At 36.3% G+C, this 18,072-nt stretch overlaps 1 protein-coding gene across 30 annotated transcripts in view; it reads right to left on the reverse strand.

Annotated features, from left to right (window-relative positions):
- Positions 1-4,301: 4,301 nt before the first annotated feature.
- The window catches only part of HDAC9 (histone deacetylase 9), a 959,772-nt gene continuing 946,001 nt past the window's right edge, over positions 4,302-18,072 (reverse strand). For all 30 annotated transcript variants that reach the window (XM_078342579.1, XM_054237178.2, XM_054237177.2 and 27 more), the window contains one exon: positions 4,302-11,096. In XM_078342579.1, the coding sequence (XP_078198705.1) occupies positions 11,057-11,096 (40 nt within the window). In that variant the 3' untranslated portion in view covers positions 4,302-11,056. The remainder of the gene's footprint in view (positions 11,097-18,072) is intronic.

Here is an 18,072-nt window from a genome sequence, read left to right on the forward strand (position 1 = left end):
ACTGATTTTTTTAAAACAAAATAATGGGAGAAAAGCAAATTACTGGAATTTAGAAAGCAATTTCTAAGGAATCTTTTTTTAATTTTGGTTTTCTACAAAATTAACCTCCTGTCTTTATACTTCTTAACATTACACATTACATGCTTTCAATTGAATGTTGATTTGGTAGACCTTAGGGATAAAAGGGACATGAACAAACACTCTAAATCCTATTTAATTCCTTGATAGGGCTGCGCCCAAATCGTTCCATGAATATAATTATATGTAATTTAGACAACACATATTTCTTAAATCTATTGTATGTCTGCCTCTATGTTATAATTCTACAAAGAAAAAAGAGAGGTCATATTTTTTAGAAAGTCTTAGTATCATACAATTCTAAAGCAAATCTTTTCAGTGGCAATATTTCTTTTGTAGTTCTATCAGATGGAGATTAAATTTTCATTTCCTTTAGTTATATTGTCAATTTTCTTGCTATTTTCCATGCTATTCTAAGAACAAGTACTGAATACTTGTGACATATTGTAGGCCGTCAGTGAATGTTGATTACATTGTACGCACTACTTGGATAGCAATAACAAAGATGAGCTTTGTTCTAGCATTTAAATTGTAATTTACTCATCCATTAAATTACTCCTCTCATGGGTTTGTTGTGAGATTTAAATAAGAGCACAGGGTAAGTAGTAAAAAACTATCAATATTTTTTTTAGAATAAATAAAACAACCAAAACAAAACATGTTTAACAAAGGAGAAAAAATGAAATTTGTACACTGAAAATACACATTCTTAGAAGAAACAATCTCATTTTATATGGATGTAAAGTCTTCACATTTGGTTAAGAATAAATCTTCATAAATATATAATTGACTTATTAAAATATTTACTTTTTATTATACCATTAAGCTGATTCACTTTATCACATCTTGTTTTTAAATTTTTTTTTTGGAAAAAAATATGTTGTAGGAAAATATACATGTGGGATTATATTATTTTTAAATGTATATTTATATTTATATTGCATTATAGAGTTGATAATACCTTTTCTAGACATACTAAGACCTTTAAATTTGATTTGATCTAAAGTGAATGCAATCTTTTTAAAAATCCTCATTTCTCCAATATTTTAAAAAGATTATAGAAAGGAATTCATTCATGTTTTTATCTCTTTTCCTAAATCTTATTTTCCTTTCCTTAGGACATTTGAAAGAACAGCTGTCAGTCTTTCCCAAAGTAATTATTAGGATATGTGGGAAATTATCTATTTTTTTTTAATTCTTTAATATATTTACCAATCAAGTAATACCCAAACATAGTGCCTTGGGAAATGGTGCGTCTTAGGAAAGGCAGAATGATGATATCGTTTGTCGAGTGATTCCAGCATGAGCTGATACTCTAGTCACATAAATTACTTGATTTTTATAATTGAGTACTAAAGTAGTGTGGCAGTTGACTATTACCTTCCTCAATGCAGTGATAATGAAGGTCACTAGAGGGTCTGGACCAGAACTCTCTGCTTTCTGTTGCCTGGCCCCATCATCATATAATCCATCCTCATGTCAGAAGGTTTTTTTTTTTTTTTAATTGCATTTTAGGTTTTGGGAATTATCTATTTATGGTCAATCTGGAGTATCATAGGAATTTGTATAGCTTGTTGATACACAAAGTTGAAGGGTAATTACAATATTTGGAACTATTTTGAGTTCAATAACCCTAAAGCACCACAAAAGTGTTAGGCAGTGAAACATTCCTTATACTTTTTTTCAACTTCTCTTTTAAAATAACAATATGACATTCATTCTTAGACAAACACACACACACACACACATATATATATTTTAAAGGCCAGGCGCGGTGACTAAAGCCTGTAATCCCAGCACTTTGGGAGGCCGAGACGGGTGGATCACGAAGTCAAGAGATCGAGACCATCCTGGTCAACAAGGTGAAACCCTGTCTCTACTAAAAATACAAAAAATTAGCTGGGCATGGTGGTGCACACCTGTAATCCCAGCTAGTCAGGAGGCTGAGGCAGGAGAATTGCCTGAACCCAGGAGGCAGAGGTTGCAGTGAGCCGAGATCTCGCCATTGCACTCCAGCCTGGGTAAGAGCAGCGAAACTCCGTCTCAATATATATATATATATATATATATATATTTTTTTTTTTTTTTTTTTTGAATTGTGTTTTAGGTTTTGGGGTACATGTGAAGAACATGAAAGATTGTTGCATAGGTACATACATGGCAATGTGGTTTGCTGCCTTCCTCCCCATCGCCTATATCTGGCATTTCTCCCCATGTTATCCCTCCCCAACTCGCCACCCCCTGCTGTTCCCCCCTAGTTCCCCCGCCACAGACCCCAGTGTGTGATGCTCTTCTCCCTGTGTCCATGTGTTCTCATTGTTCAACCTCTGCCTATGAGTGAGAACACGCAGTGTTCTTGTGTCAGTTTGCTGAGAATGATGGTTTCCAGGTTCATCCATGTCCCTACAAAGGACACAAACTCATCGCTTTTTATGGCTGCATAGTATTCCATGGTGTATATGTGCTACATTTTCCCTGTCCAGTCTATCATCGATGGGCATTTGGGTTGTAACAACAGCTGAAGTTGAGACAGTAATTAATAACCTATCAACCAAAAAACGTCCAAGTCCAGAAGGGTTCACAGTGGAATTCTACTAGACTTACAAAAAGGAGCTAGTATCACTCCTTCTGAAACTATTCCAAACAATACAAAAAGAGGGAATCCTTCCCAAATCATTTTATGAGCCCAACATCATCCTAATACCAAAATCCAGCAGAGATTCAACAAGAAAAGAAAAGTTCAAGCCAATATCCATGATGAACATAGATGCAAAAATCTTCAATAAAATACTGGCAAACTGATTGCAACAGCACATCAAAAAGCTTATGCATCATGATCAAGTAGGCTTCAAGGCGGGGATGCAAGGCTTGTTCAACATATGCAAGTCTGTAAACATAATTCACCACATACTCTGAAGCAAAGACAAAACCCACATGATTATCTCAATAGATGCACAGAAGGCCTTCGACAAAATTCAACAGCCCTTTATGCTAAAAACCCTCAATAAACTAGGTATTGACAGAATGTATCTCAAAATAATAAAAGCTATTTATGACAAACTCACAGCCAATATCGCACTGAATGAGCAAAAACTGGAAGCATTCCCTTTGAAATCTGGCACTAGACAAGGATGCCCTCTGATTCTTACTTTTTAAACATAGGCTTTGCTTTTTCAATTGTTCACTTTTTACCATGGGAACTTAAAACAAAGAACCACAAAGTAACACTTGTCATTTGACAAATCTGATTTAACCAAAGGTGTTTACCATTGGAACCCAGTCTACTGAACCACCCAATCTCAAGTTTACCTGTCATTAGACAAAACATTACTTTCTTTTCCCAGAGGAAACCCAAACCATTGTCCAATAGAAACAGTTATGTTTTAGAATGTTAAACTTGCAGGGGGTTATAAAATACAAAAATAAGTATTGGTCTTGGAATATTTAAACAGTTTCTGGAGTATGTGCTCCAAAGATATCTTAGGGTTCTTGGCTAGATTAGGGAAAGTTGTTGATAGAGGAATAGAAACAACCATTTTTTAACTTGCACTTACTGTTCAACCCTAGCCACAATTACCAGATCCATTTAAATTGATAACTTAAAGGTTAGCAAAGACTGAGTATACAGTCTGAAGGTTTATAATTGTTTTTTAGTCAACTTAAACTTTAAGGTTAGCAAAGACTGAGTATACAGTCTGAAGGTTTATAATTGTTTTTAGTCAAAGAATATCTTTAGTATACCATCTTTGATGTGTCATATATATATTCAGAGAGGATGGACTTTAGATATAGATACATGTAGATAAGGGTCAAATCCTGTCTCTCACTGTAACAGTGCGTTAACCTTTTTGATGCTTGATGTTCTCATCTGTAAATGAGACTAATAACACATAATGCAGGGTTCATGTGATGATTAAATATCATTCTGGTACAGTGTTCAGTAGAGTGACAGGCACATGGCAGTTCCTTAATAAGTGTTAGTTATTATTTTTCTTTATCCTAACCATCAAACTACAATCAAATAGCAACTCCGTTTTAATTTACATCTTCTTTTGTGAATTTTCATGTTATTGCAAGGGAGATTTACTCTCAAGTCAATCTTTTCATTTTTTGAAAATGTAATAGCACATTTTATGGTAATTCATAGGTCATAATATTTATCCAACAAATATTTGTCAAACATCTGCTATGAAGGCACCAAGGACATAGAAAAATAAGAACACTTTTATTTCAAATAGCTTTTATTCATATAGGACTAGAGGGAAATCTAATTCAGTAGAAAACACACAAAAAAGGGGATTTTTTTATTCTCTTCAAAGGAGAGTCATGACATTAACAACATCAACAATAATTTGGAACACACCATTGCATTTTCAAATACAAAAAAGGAATCAGAAGAAGGTGGACATTCCATGAGCATGTTCAACAATGGTATTGTTATTAGGTGTTAATTCTTAATTAGATTATTATTTTTCACATCTGGGAAACTACTACTGGCAGCACAATTTTAAGAAAAGTTTGGCAACATATATCTTTCCTAGCAGCTCTGGATGACAGATCTTGGTGATACTAGCCAAAAAAAATTAAGGGCAAAACCACTGGTGCACAGAGGACAACAAACTGATCTTATTACAGAAACAGATATCAGACCACAATAGAAAAGACATTTTTATTTTACATCAAGCCAAAAACTTTCTATTTTTGGCATACACATCAACAAGCCTGGTCTAGAGTGTTTAATCACAAAAGTAATAAATACTGGTTTCCTGCCTGCCCTGCCCACCTTATTTAAAAATATCAGGGGCCAGGAGCAGTGGCTTACGCCTGTAATCCCAGCACTTTGGGAGGCGGAGGTGGGTGGATCACGAGGTCAAGAGATCGAGACCATCCTTGCCAGGATGAAACCTTGTCTCTACTAAAAATACAAAAATTAGCCGAGTGTGGTGGCATGCACCTGTAGTTAGTCCCAGCTACTCAGGAGGCTGAGATGGAAGAATCGCTTGAACCTAGGAGGCAGAGGTTGCAGTGAGCTGAGATAGAGCCACTGCACTCCAGCCTGGTGACAGAGCAAGATTCCGTCTCAAAAAAAAAAAAAAAAAAATCAGGATATTTGCTTTCATACGACACAGACTACTGAGGCTGTAACCTACAAAATGGTCACTCATTTTAAGCGGCATGTTTGTTACACCCAGACCACTGAAAGGGCAATTTTCTATATCCTAGATATTGTGCATGTAGACACTGATGTTGCTTTCCCAGAAAGAATTTGAGAATATTAAAGTATAGGAAGAAAAAATGGGGAGTTTTATATAAAAACAATCCTTACATACCTACAAAAGTGCCATTCTACTTCAAAGTTTGCAATTCTTAATTGTTTTTTAAAAATTCCTCCATTTTTTGCTGAATTTTAAGTTAATAACACCAATAGCCAAGTATTGCTGCAAGATCTCTATGAATTGTCACAAATTGCCAACTCCAAGAAGGGACATCACAATGAAGGATTAAGGACATGACCACAATGTCCCAGGAAACTTTGGACTCTCCCTATTATATTTGATGTTGCAACATTTGCTTCTAATGTGCCTACGGCCCAAACAAAAAAATAAAAGGATTCAAATTTTCTCTGAAAAGTCTAGAAATCTCTTCCTTTCAAAATATATTGATTTAAAGTTTATCCTTCGCCAATTTCCCTTCAGGTGGGAGTTCATGCTTGTGGGTTTGACTCAAAGACATCTTCCAAAGGACAAGGAAATATATGTGCAATTTTCTCTACACAATAACTAGCACAACATGATTAGGTAGTAGCAAGAATGATGGCAAACTATGTTTGAAACAAAAAGAATAATTCTGCATTAGTAAAACAAAGTGCCACATCCGAAATCGTAGATAAATATATGTTTTAAGGATATTTGAATAAGTGGCTCTCGAAAAAAAAAAAAGAGAGATAAAATGGAAGACAGAGTATCTATCAAAGTTTTTTTTTTTAATAAAATGGCATGAAAGAAAGTATGCCTAGTGGTATCTCAGAAAATAAGTTGTCAAGGTCATTTCTACTTAGGAAACATAAGTAGAGATTTCAGAAACCATTTTGATTGCTTAGATATGGCAATTCGTATAGATTGTTAGGCAGAAAAAGTAGAGAAGAGTTGAAAGAAAATTATTGATTAGAAAGATTGTAAGTTTACACCAAATTCATGATGCATTTGCTAAATGTTTAGTTTGAGAATTAAGATGTTTTGAGAAATTGCAACAACTCTATTACCTTATCATTGGATAAAGTCCTAACAGCCCCAGATCAAAAGTCTAAGGTTTAGTTGTATGACCTAGTTACTTCCAGCATAGTAATAACTGACTCAATTGTTGCTTTATGTATCTTACAAAACCAGTATATGAAGCCAGGAATATCATAGATAAAATGGACTGCCGTTTATTTGGAGAAACCAAGTTATGCGGTATGAGTACAGCATGTGTGAGTATACCACTTGACAATCATGCTCTGCTTCATGAAGGATTTGATGGAGTAAAAGCAAGCTGTTAGAAGGCAAGGGCTATGATTTTCAACGCAAACATCCCTAGGAAAAGAAACCACACATAGGCACTTACATATTTAATGATGGTGTTGATGAAGATGACAAGCTACTTTATAATACTTCATTCCAAAGGCAGCACATTGTACAAAATACTGACAGAGAATGTACTGTAATAGTGGCCTTTGGGAACACAAGAAATTTGATGATGATCACGACCATGTTGACCAGTTTAGAAGAAATCAATAAAATGCCTTCACTTCTTAGCACAGGTCATCTGGTTTTCACTTCTTTTGATAGTAAAAATGCCATCTTGAACAGGCGTGTTGCTTTCTAATTCTATTTTTTTCTCTTATTTTCTCAGCAGGATAAGTGATTTCATTCATGAAGCAGGAAAAGAACTTAAAGATACATCCCACTAGAAATGGCAGTGTCAAAGACTGACAGGGTCATTTCAAGCTCAGAATGAATTACTTTTAAGACAGAAAATTTTGGCTTGTTTCTTTTGGCGCTATAAGACACTTGTTTAATACTTCTTTCATTGAGACAAGTTGAGAGTAAATATTCAACAGCTAAATAGTAAGAAATATTTAAATTAACTCCTCTAAACATAAATGCTGGGATTAAAACAGTAAGTTTTAAAACGCTGATTGGCCAGGAGTGGTGGCTCATACCTGTAATCCCAGCACTTTGGAAGTCTAAGTAGGCAGATCATAAGGTCAGGAGTTTGAGACCAGCCTGGCCAATATGGTGAAATCCCATCTTTACTAAAAATACAAAAATTAGCCCGGCTTAGTGACCTGCATCTGTAATCACAGCACTTTCGGAGGCTGAGGCAGGTGGATCATGAGGTCAGGAGTTCGAGACCAGCCTGGCCAATGTGGTGAAACCCTGTCTCTACTAAAAATAGAAAAATCAGCCCAGCATGGTGGCATGTGCCTGTAGTCCCAGCTACTCAGGAGGCTGAGGCAGGAGAATCACTTGAACCCACGAGGCAGAGGTTGCAGGGAGCCAAGATTGCACCACTGTACTCCAGCCTGGTTGACAGAGCGAGACTCTATCTCGGAAAAAAAAAAAAAAAAAAGCTGATTGAAGAGGAATATTTTCCCAGGAGACTTTCCAAGTGATCATTCTATTTTACTTCTATGTGGAGTCTGTAAAGAAAGTCAGTAAATCCACAAGGCTTTATAATTGACCTATGGAAATAAAGTAGGACTAAACTATTAAGAGAGATCAGTCCTGTAATTTCTGAAGCCTTTGTGGGAGATGCCCTGGTTTCAAGGCCATCATGTTGTCAGTGAGAGGTTAGTGAGAGTGTCCTATAGGGTTGTTGTAAAAACTAAAGGCAAGATTTCAATCCGCAGGATTGGTAATGGAAATGTGATTAGTAGTTTTTTCATAAATATCACTATTTTCTCCAAAGCTGACTTCTATCTCCATTATTTGTGTTATAAATTTTTAAAAATATTTAAAGATAGTTCATCTCAAAATGTTCTTTCCATTTGCTAAACAATGATAACATAGCCTCTGGTTTTATTTGAGCCCATTTTGTTTACTATTTAATAAAACTATCAGTGTTTTCTAGTTTAATATATAGTCCCAAATTATATAATTGGAAAAATTAACTTTTAAGCCTTTTTTATACCTATGTATGATATCTTATTAAACTCCTAGTATTATTTACTAGTAGATTTATCAAAAACCATTATTTTTATTCACCATGAGATTGTGAAGAAACCCTGTTATTTTCCTTCAAAGTAAGGATCAGAAAGAGATGCAAAATTGTTAACGCTCTTCTAGCCTCTCATTCAGAACTATTGTGAGCAATAAAAATGAAATGTGTAAGTGAAGAAAAACTATACCAAGTGAAACTACCCATTCAAAAAGTGCTAGTCTATTTCAAAAGAAGTGTCCATATTTTGAAAGCCTCCATTCTGTCCCTCAGGGCTGTGCTACATCTTGTAACGGTATAATCAAAAAGCACTGGTATTCCATTCTTACAACTGCATTCAGCTGTGAATAATACTCTCCATAGTTTATTTGCTTCTCCATGTATCTTAAAGACTCTTAAGTGCAGCCAACTGGGTATGGTGTCACATGGGAGAATGTGTGATTAATTCATTAATGTGTCAAGTTTTAAATCTAAATAACCATGGAGATGTCCTAGTGATTTGGCTTTATCAGATTAATGGCTTGCCATAAACATGTGGCTAAACTGTTGTAGGAAACTTCAGTGGATGAGTATGTTTGCATTACTGTTTTATTTTCTTAACATCATAAAAATATTTGGGAGAACTAAAGAGCAATGACAGTGATTTATAATTATGAAATTGATTTTAAAACTACACAATTATATTTCCAATTAAAACATGACTTTCCTTTTTAAAATAGGGAGAATCTTTTCTTAAGCTTTTGGCTCCACTATTTTTTAAAGTAAATATCTTCAAGTAATCACTGCACAATAACATAAGCTAGCAAATATGATTGGTATGAATTTCTCTGAAAATAAAATTTATAAAAAATTCATTACTACTATGAATCTAGATTGAATTTGCCCTTATGCAATGAAAGCAATTTTTACCTAATACTAAGTTACATTCCATTTCAGATTTCCTATTTCAAAGGGTGTCTCAAATTTCCAAGATGTTAAACCAAGTATTGAGCCATTTTTGTATATGTAATAAAAGTCTTTAAAATTAAAATGGTAATCCTAAAAAAACCAAATGCATGAAAAATATGGTCTGACTGTATAACAAAGGGAGTTATATAATTCTACTTGAGTGAAATCTTTCATCTTTGATTTACAGGTTAGAGTCCTCTCTAACTAAAACCACATTGTTCCATATCTTTCATATCATGGCCTTCCCTAAAACCTTGTTTTAATTAAGGTTTCTTTCAGATTTCTGAATAAAAGCATGACAATCTTCACTTATGGCTTTAATATATCCTTTGAGTTAGAAAAATATATAAAAAAGAAACACCAACTCTTTCAAAAGCATTGTCAGATATTAAATACTGTGAGCAATTCTAACTCAATATCTTTATGTGTTTGAGTTACACGTTGAAACAGAATTTTAGGAGGTAGGAGGATAACCTACTTACATTTAGTAAGTTGCATTTAATCTCAGAAATAAATGTTCTCTATTTTTAACCTTTGACACTAAGGCAACTTGTTTAAAGGTTGTTTTATTCATTTTCTTCACATGAAGGCACAACTTCTAGGTTAAGTCAATTCAAGGTGACTACAAATAAGCAGTGCCTTCATTAACATATTTCAAACACATAGAAAATTTAGCAACGTTGCTTAAGTGATATTCATCTCAATGGCTTCACAGTTAAAAAAAATGCAATCAGACCAAAGAACTGTGTTAATTTGGAAAGTAAACAAAATAAACTAAACAGTCAAGGCCCTCAAGTAATAGGGGAGATTATGGGTAATCTTCAGTTTTTCTAAAAGAAGGAATGAATGATGAAAGGTAAGAAGAAAGGAATTGATAGAAGGCAGAAAAAGAAAGGTGAGTGAGTAAGTCCTTGATAGATTTGGAACAAATTAAGACCACCTTTGAAAAGTTATGTGCTTCTTAAAGACACTGAAGATGCTTGGTGGAACATTTGCTCAGACCTACTGTGATGAGAACAAGGGATGTATGCAGCGCTTGGAGGTGGGGGAACTTTATTCTCCAACACAATTGCAAATTGACTATATTTGAGAACATAAAGATGTTAGGGATATTTTTCTAAAAAAAAAAGTGATATAAAATATTGCACCATTACAAACAGTGTATGAGGTTCCTTTGGCATTTGGACTTTGAGATACAGTGTGGTTCATTCCACTGAAATAAAGCCTCATCCTAGTTCTTCCATCTTGAACTCTTACTAGGAAGAGTTGAACTGTGTGTTAAAACAAAGGAAAAAAAAAAAAAAAACGGAAAAAACCAACCAAACAAGAAACACTACAATCTGTGTAGAATTGCTATCCATTGAAGCAAATCTTGTAAACAACTTAAGACTGTTTGAAAAGGAAAATTAACCCCCAAAAAGCTGATCAGAATGTCAGGAATGAGGATGTCTCAGGTTCTGCCCAAAATTTCACCGGCTGTCATAGCTTCTGAAATTAACAATATCTAGTGCTGTAATGAATGTTTCTACTTCAAACCTGGTGTCTAGGAGTGGGTCACCCAGCATATTAAAAGCATGCTGGAAGCAGTTTCTTCCAATCGTGGTTTACTGTAACTCTAGAATCACAGCGGTTACATTTAAGGAATCTTTAATGCCCTTTCAAGTCCATCCAAAGAACAAGTGAAGCTGCTGTTCAGAATTTTGTGCCCAGTGTTTATGTTCCATTGAATCTGTGCCACCCAGGCAGCAGTCAAGACATGTCTGAGGGTGCTGGGGTTGGGGGATACACAATGATGTCACACACAGGAAATATCAGAGGGGGACTTGGCACTTCACAAGGCTGGCTCCTCTTCCATAGGCTCACCAGCAGTTCTGTAAAAATAAACAGGCAATCAGAATACGGCATAAGAGTACACAATGACATTGTAGATTTTCATGCATAATCAAAGCTGATTTTTCAGCTCTTTCTGATGTTTATTTGTGTTATTCAGTTATCCATAAATAGAATTTCTTTCCTAGGAAGTATAAACAAATGTCAAGGGGAAAAACATTTTTGATCCAAGCAATCATTGGAAATGTTCCTGCTTATATTAAAACCTGTCAGAATATTTTATAACTCTAGATTCCAAAAGGTACCTGTTTTGTGTCAAGTTCAATAATTTATTGAAAAAATTAACTATGATATTTTATTTTAGGAGCAATTGCAGTGATTTCCTATGGAACCAATTTGCTAATGAGAGCAAAGGACCCAGCTAGCTTCTGGAGGAGACTCACTAGAGCTCTGGTTTTTGCTTCTGTTCTTTCATAACTGGATTGGCTGCCTGCCGGAGGCATTTCAAATCAAATTCTGAATTTGATTAGCAAATCGTTGCTACAGACCCAATATTTTTACAAGAAATGCACTCTGGCGGTGTGTAAATAGTTTGTATTCGGCATCATCTGCGGAGTGTTCTGAGCAGGCAAAACCAAAACTAATTGCTTGAAAATTTATACTTGAGATTTAACCTTAATTTAGTAACACTTCGAGGGTGTTTTAAGGCAAACTTTTAGAATGACTTTAATTTAGTCAAAAGAATAAATTTCAACAGGAATCCAAATACATGAGGTAGTTAGACTGTGATGGAAAGATTACTGGATTTGAGATGCCAGAGAATCCAGTTTGCATCTGAGCTCTGTGACTTATTAATTTTGCAATTGCTGATTTAACTGCACTTTTGTGAAGCTGTGGTTTCAGGTGTAAACCATGAAAAAATGGCATTCCTTATAGAATCAGGGAAGGTTAAAAACTAAAGGAGGTAAAATTGACCTGTAAACAATAAATACTATGAGATATTTCTTAATACTTTAGATTTGTTCTTTTGCTGTCTAATATGCATAAAATTGTGTTGCCACACAAATGCAGAGTTATGCCTTTGCTACCAGACAGAAACAATATTTGGATGATGCTTCTCTCTAGGTAGTGGAATCATAGTGAGAGGTTTTCATTTTCTCCTTCATAATGTTTATCTATTTGCCAGGATTCTATAATGAATTACTTTCATATTAGGAAAAAAATGCTATGTTTAAGCCACAGCTGTTTATGCAAACAAGTGAAATATTTGGCTATGTTATTTTACCGATTTATAAGAAAAAAAGTCAAGATTTCAATGCAACTCCAAATAAAGGTGTTGGCAAATAAAGCAGTAGCTTAGCATTTTTATAACAAATCTAAAACATGAAAAGAAAGATTTTATCCATAGGTTGGTAACTAAAATATTTTAAAGCATCCTTTAAAAAATAAAGAATGGGAATCATTAAGTCTTTATTATTTATAGTTACCAAAAGAGAAAATTCCAAAAGAGTCTGTGTGGAATACTAAAAAATGTTGCTTCTTAAGACGTTATAGACTGTCCTGGAGTCTCAGGGATAAGGAGATTGTGAGAGAGTGTTTAGAGGTGGTACATAAGATACATGAGTCATACTTCATAAAAGTCTCTTCTGTCAGAAATGATCAGAATTGAAAGAAGAAAACTTTTAAATTAAGGAAAACATTTAAGTTTGAAACTAATTCACATATAAAGATACAGCCTTATTTACATCTGGGAATATGCAAATAATACAGTTATAGAACTCAAACTGGGTATTCTAATGGAGACCGAATTTTCCTATTTCTAACCCAAGCTGCAGCAGGATAATCTTTTTCCCCAAATCCAGGATTCAGTGTGCCTCGAGTTCCAGAGACAGTGAGAAATGTCTCAAAGGTCACAGATGTAAGAAATACACATGTCTCCGTGGTGGAGGATCTGTGAATTTTCCACATGTCCAACGTAGGCTTAAAGGATGTGAGCAGGCTGTCTATACTGCAACCCACTTACTAGCAAAAGTTAAGCCTCGTTGGTTGAAACAGGGCAACTTAGGTACAATAGAAAGCTTTCCACAAGATGCTTCTCAACCTTTTCTTCTCTTTAAAATCATTCTATATTGACTTCTTTTTTATGGAAATTGACCACTTATAGCTGCCTACCTTCTATCAAACCATCAACATAAACACACAACTAACTAATTTTCTCTCTTTCTTTCCTTTTTTTTTTTGAAATGGAGTCTCACTCTCTTGCCAAGGCTGGAGTGCAGTGGCACAATCTCAACTAATTGTAGCCTCAGCTTCTCGGGCTCAAGCCATTCTCCTGCCTCAATCTCTTGAATAGTTGAGACTACAGGCATGTGCCACCATGCCTGGCTAATTAAAAAACATACATAGATGGATTCTCGCTATGTTGCCCAGGCTGGTTTTGAACTCCTGGGTTCAAGAGATCCACCTGCTTCCAAAATCCTGGGATTACAGGAGTGAGCCACCATGTCCAGCCTCAATTCTTCCCAGCATCTTGCAGCATAGAAATGTTAGTAGCATAGCAAGTTGGAAAATATCCTGGATTTCAAGGTAGATGTTCTGGGATCAAGTCCCAGCTCTTCTAAAATTTGACTTTGATCATTTCTTTTCACTCTTTTTTCTCGATTCTTGCCTTCTTGTTTTATTTCATTGAGTTGATCTTCAATCTCTGATATCCTTTCTTCTGCTTGGTCAATTTGACTATTGAAATTTGTGTATGCTTTGTGAAGTTCTTGTGCTGTGTTTTTCAGCTCCATCAGGTCATTTATATTCTTCTCTAAGCTGTTTATTCTAGTTAGCATATCATGTAACCTTTTTTTCTAGGTTCTTAGTTTCTTGGCATTGGGTTAGCACATGTTTTTTCAGCTCTGAGAAGTTTGTTATCACCTACATTCTAAAGCCTGTTTCTGTCAATTTATCAGATTCATTCTCCATCCATCTTTGATCCCTAGCTGGTGAGGAGTTGTGATCCTTTGGAGGAGGAGAGGCGTTCTATTTTTGGTGTTTTCATCCTTTTTGATCTGGTTTCTTCCCATCTTAGTGGCTTTATCTACCTGTGGTCTTTGTAGTTGGTGACTTTTGGATGGGGTCTCTGAGTGGATGTACTTTTTGTTGACATTGAAGCTATTTCTTTCTGTTCCTTAGTTTTCCTTCTAACAGTCAGGCCCCTCTGCTGCAGGACTGCTGGAGGTCCATTCCAGATCCTGCTTGCCTGGGGATCACCCATGGGGGCTGCAGAAGAGTAAGGGTTGCTTCCAGTTTCTTCTTCTGTTATCTTCGTCCCAGAAGGGTATCCACCAGATGTCAGCCTGAGCTCTCCTTTATAAGGTGTCTCTTTGGGTATACGGGAGTTGGGGAGTTGCTTGAGGAGACAGTCTGTCCCTTATAGGAGCTTAAGTGCTGTCCTGGGAGCTCCATTATTGTGTGTAGAGCTGCTGGGCAGATACGTTTAAGTCTGCTGCAGCGGAACTCATAACCACCTCTTTTCCCAGGTGCTCTGACCTAGGAAGGTTGGCTTTATTTATAAGTTCCTGACATGCTGCTGCCTTTTTTCAGAGATGCCCCGCCTAGCATGGAGTAGTCTAGTCACAGTCTGCCAATGGAGGCATTGCTGAGCTGCCACAGGCTCCGCCCAGCTGCTGTGTGAACTGCCTCAATATCGGCAGACTGCCTTGGTAGTTGCGAACGCCCTTCTCTTAACTTAGCTGGACGATCCTGGGTCCAGCTGTGCTTACTGTGAAATTCTCAATCCAAAGCTTTTCAGATTGCTTGTTTTGTGAGGGTGGTACCTGCCAAGTCAGATCACCTGGTTCCCTGCCTCAGCCCCCTGCCTTTCAATTGAATGGGCAGCTCTGTCTCCCAGGCATTCTAGGCACCAGTTGAAATGGTCGCCCAGATTTGTGTGAGTTTCTGTGCACCTAACCATGGCACCAGCTGTGCTGAAAACTTGTGGCACTTTTCGGCCTGGGAATCTCCTAGTCTGTGGGCAGTGAAAAGTTGTTTGGAAATGTGGTGGGCACTCACCCTCTGCATTGTTCTTGCTGGGAACTGCACTCCGAGCTGTTCCTATTCAGCCATCTTGGATCACCACACATAGCAATATTAGCCTTAAATGTAACTGGGCTAAATGCCCCAATCCAACGACAGAGATTGGCAAGTTGGATAAAAAGTCAAGACCCATGGATGTGCTGTATTCAGGAAACCCATCTCATGTGCAAGGACACACATAGGCTCAAAATAAAGGGATGGAGGAAGATTTATTAAGCAAATGGAGAGCAACATAAAGCAGGAGTTGCAACCCTAGATTCTGATAAAATGGACTTTAAACCAACAAAGATTAAAAGAGACAAAGAAGGGCACTACATAATGGTAAAAGGATTAATGCATCAAGAAGAGCTAACGATCCTAAATATATATATGCACCCAATACAGGAGGACCCAGGTACATAAAGCAAGCTCTTAATGACCTACAAAGAGACATAGACTCCCACATAATAATAGTGGGAGACTTTAATACTCTACTGTCAATATGATATTGGCATATTAAAAAAAATCAAAGGATATTAGATAGATCATCAAGACAGAAAATTAACAAGGATATCCAGGACTTGAACTCAGATCTGGACCAAGCAGACCTAGTAGACATCTACGAAATCTCTACCCCAAGTCCACAGAATATACATTCTTCTCAGCACTGCATTGCACCTATTCTAAAATTGACCACATAATCAGAAGTAAATCACTCCTCAGCAAATGCAAAAAAATGGAAATCACAACAAACAGTTTCTCAGACCACAGGGCAATCAAATTAGAACTCAGAATTAAGAAACTAACTCAGACTCACACAACTTCATGGAAACTGAACAACCTGCTCCTGAATGTCAACTGGATAAACATGAAATGAAGGCAGAAATAAAGATAATCTTTGAAACCAAGGAGAACAAAGACACAAAATACCAGAATCTCTGGGACACATTTAAAGCAGTGTCTAGAAGGAAATTTATAGCAATAAATGCACACCAGAGAAGTGAGGAAAGATCTAAAATTGACACCCTATTGTCAAAAGAGCTGGAGGAGCAAGATCAAAAAAACTCAAAAGCGAGCAGAAGACAAGAAAGAACTAAGATCAGAGCAGAACTGAAGGAGATTGAGACACAAAAAACCCTTCAAAAAATCAATAAGTCCAGGAGCTGGTTTTTTGAAAAGAGTAACTAAATAGAGAGATCACTAGCCGGATTAATAAAAAAGAAAGAGGAGAAAAATCTAATAGATGCAATAACTAACGAAAAAGGGGCTCTTGCCACCGATTCCACAGAAATACAAACTACCATCAGAGATTACTACAAACAACTCTATGCACACAAACCAGTAAACCTGGAAGAAATGGATAAATTCCTGGACACTTGCACCCTCCCAAGCCTGAACCAGGAAGAAGTTGAAACCTTGAACAGACCAATAACAAGGGCCGAGGTTAAGGCAGCAATTAATATCCTACCAACCAAAAAAAGTCCAGGTCAAGATGGGTTAACAGCTGAATTCTACCAGACATACAAAAGGAGCTGGTACCATTCCAAACAAAACAAAAAGAGGGAATCCTTCCCAAATCATTTTATGAGACCAACATCATCCTGATACCAAAACCCAGCAGAGATTCAACAAAAAAAGAAAACTTCAGGCCAATATCCATGATGAATATAGATGCAAAAATCTTCAATAAAACACTGGCAAACCATTGAAACAGCACATCGAAAAGCTTATCCACGATGATCAAGTAGGCCTCATCCCAGGGATGCAAGGCTGGTTCAACACACGCAAGTTTAGAAAGGTATTCCACCACCTAAACAGAACCAAAGACAAAACCCACATGATTATCTCAACAGATGTAGAGAAAGCCTTTGACAAAATTTGACAGCTTTTTATACTAGAACTCTCAATAAACTAGGTATTGAAGGAACATATCTCAAAATAATAAAAGCTATTTATGACAAATTGACAGCCAATATCAACTGAATGGGCAAAAACTGGAAGCATTCCCTTTGAAATCCGGCACTAGACAAGGATGCTCTCTCTCACTCCTATTCAATATAGTATTGGAAGTTCTAGATAGAGAAATTAGGCAAGAAAAAAAAATAAAGAGTATTCAATTGGGAAAAGTGGATGTCAAATTGTCTCTATTTGCAGACAACATGATTGTCTATTTAGAAGACCCTATTATCTCAGCCCCAAATATTCTTAAACTGATAAGCAACTTCAGCAAAGTCTCAGGATACAAAATAAATGTGCAAAAATCACAAGCATTTCTATACACCAATAAGAGACTAACAGAGAGCCAAATCATGAGCAAACTCTCATTCACAATTGCTACAAAGAAAATAAAATACCGAGGAATACAACTAACCAAGGATGTAAAGGACCTCTTCAAGAAGAACTACAAATCACTGCTCAAGGAAATAAGAGAGGACACAAACAGATGAAGAAACATTCCATGCTCACGGTTAGGAAGAATCAACATTGTGAAAATGGCCATACTGCCCAAAGTAATTTATAGATTCAACTTTATCCCCATCAAGCTACCAATGACCTTCTTCATAGAACTGGAGAAAACCGCCTTAAAATTCATATGGAACCAAAAGGGAGCCAGCATAGCCAAGACAATCCTAAGCAAAAAGAACAAAGCCAGAGGCATCACTCTACCTGATTTCAAACAATACAAGGCTACAATAATCAAAACAGCATGGTACTGGTACCAAAACAGAGATATAGACCAATGGAACAGAGCAGAGGCCTTGGAGGTAACACTGCACATATCTACAACCATCTGATCTTTGACAAACCTGACAAAAATAAGCAATGGGAACATGATTCCCTGTTTAATAAATGCTGTTGGGAAAACTGGCCAGCCATGTGCAGAAATCAGAAACTGGACCCCTTCCTGACACCTTACACTAAAATTAACTCCAGATGGATTAAAGACTTAAACAT

The sequence above is a fragment of the Callithrix jacchus genome, chromosome 11, assembly GCF_049354715.1.
Source record: "Callithrix jacchus isolate 240 chromosome 11, calJac240_pri, whole genome shotgun sequence".
Lineage (NCBI taxonomy): Eukaryota > Metazoa > Chordata > Mammalia > Primates > Cebidae > Callithrix > Callithrix jacchus.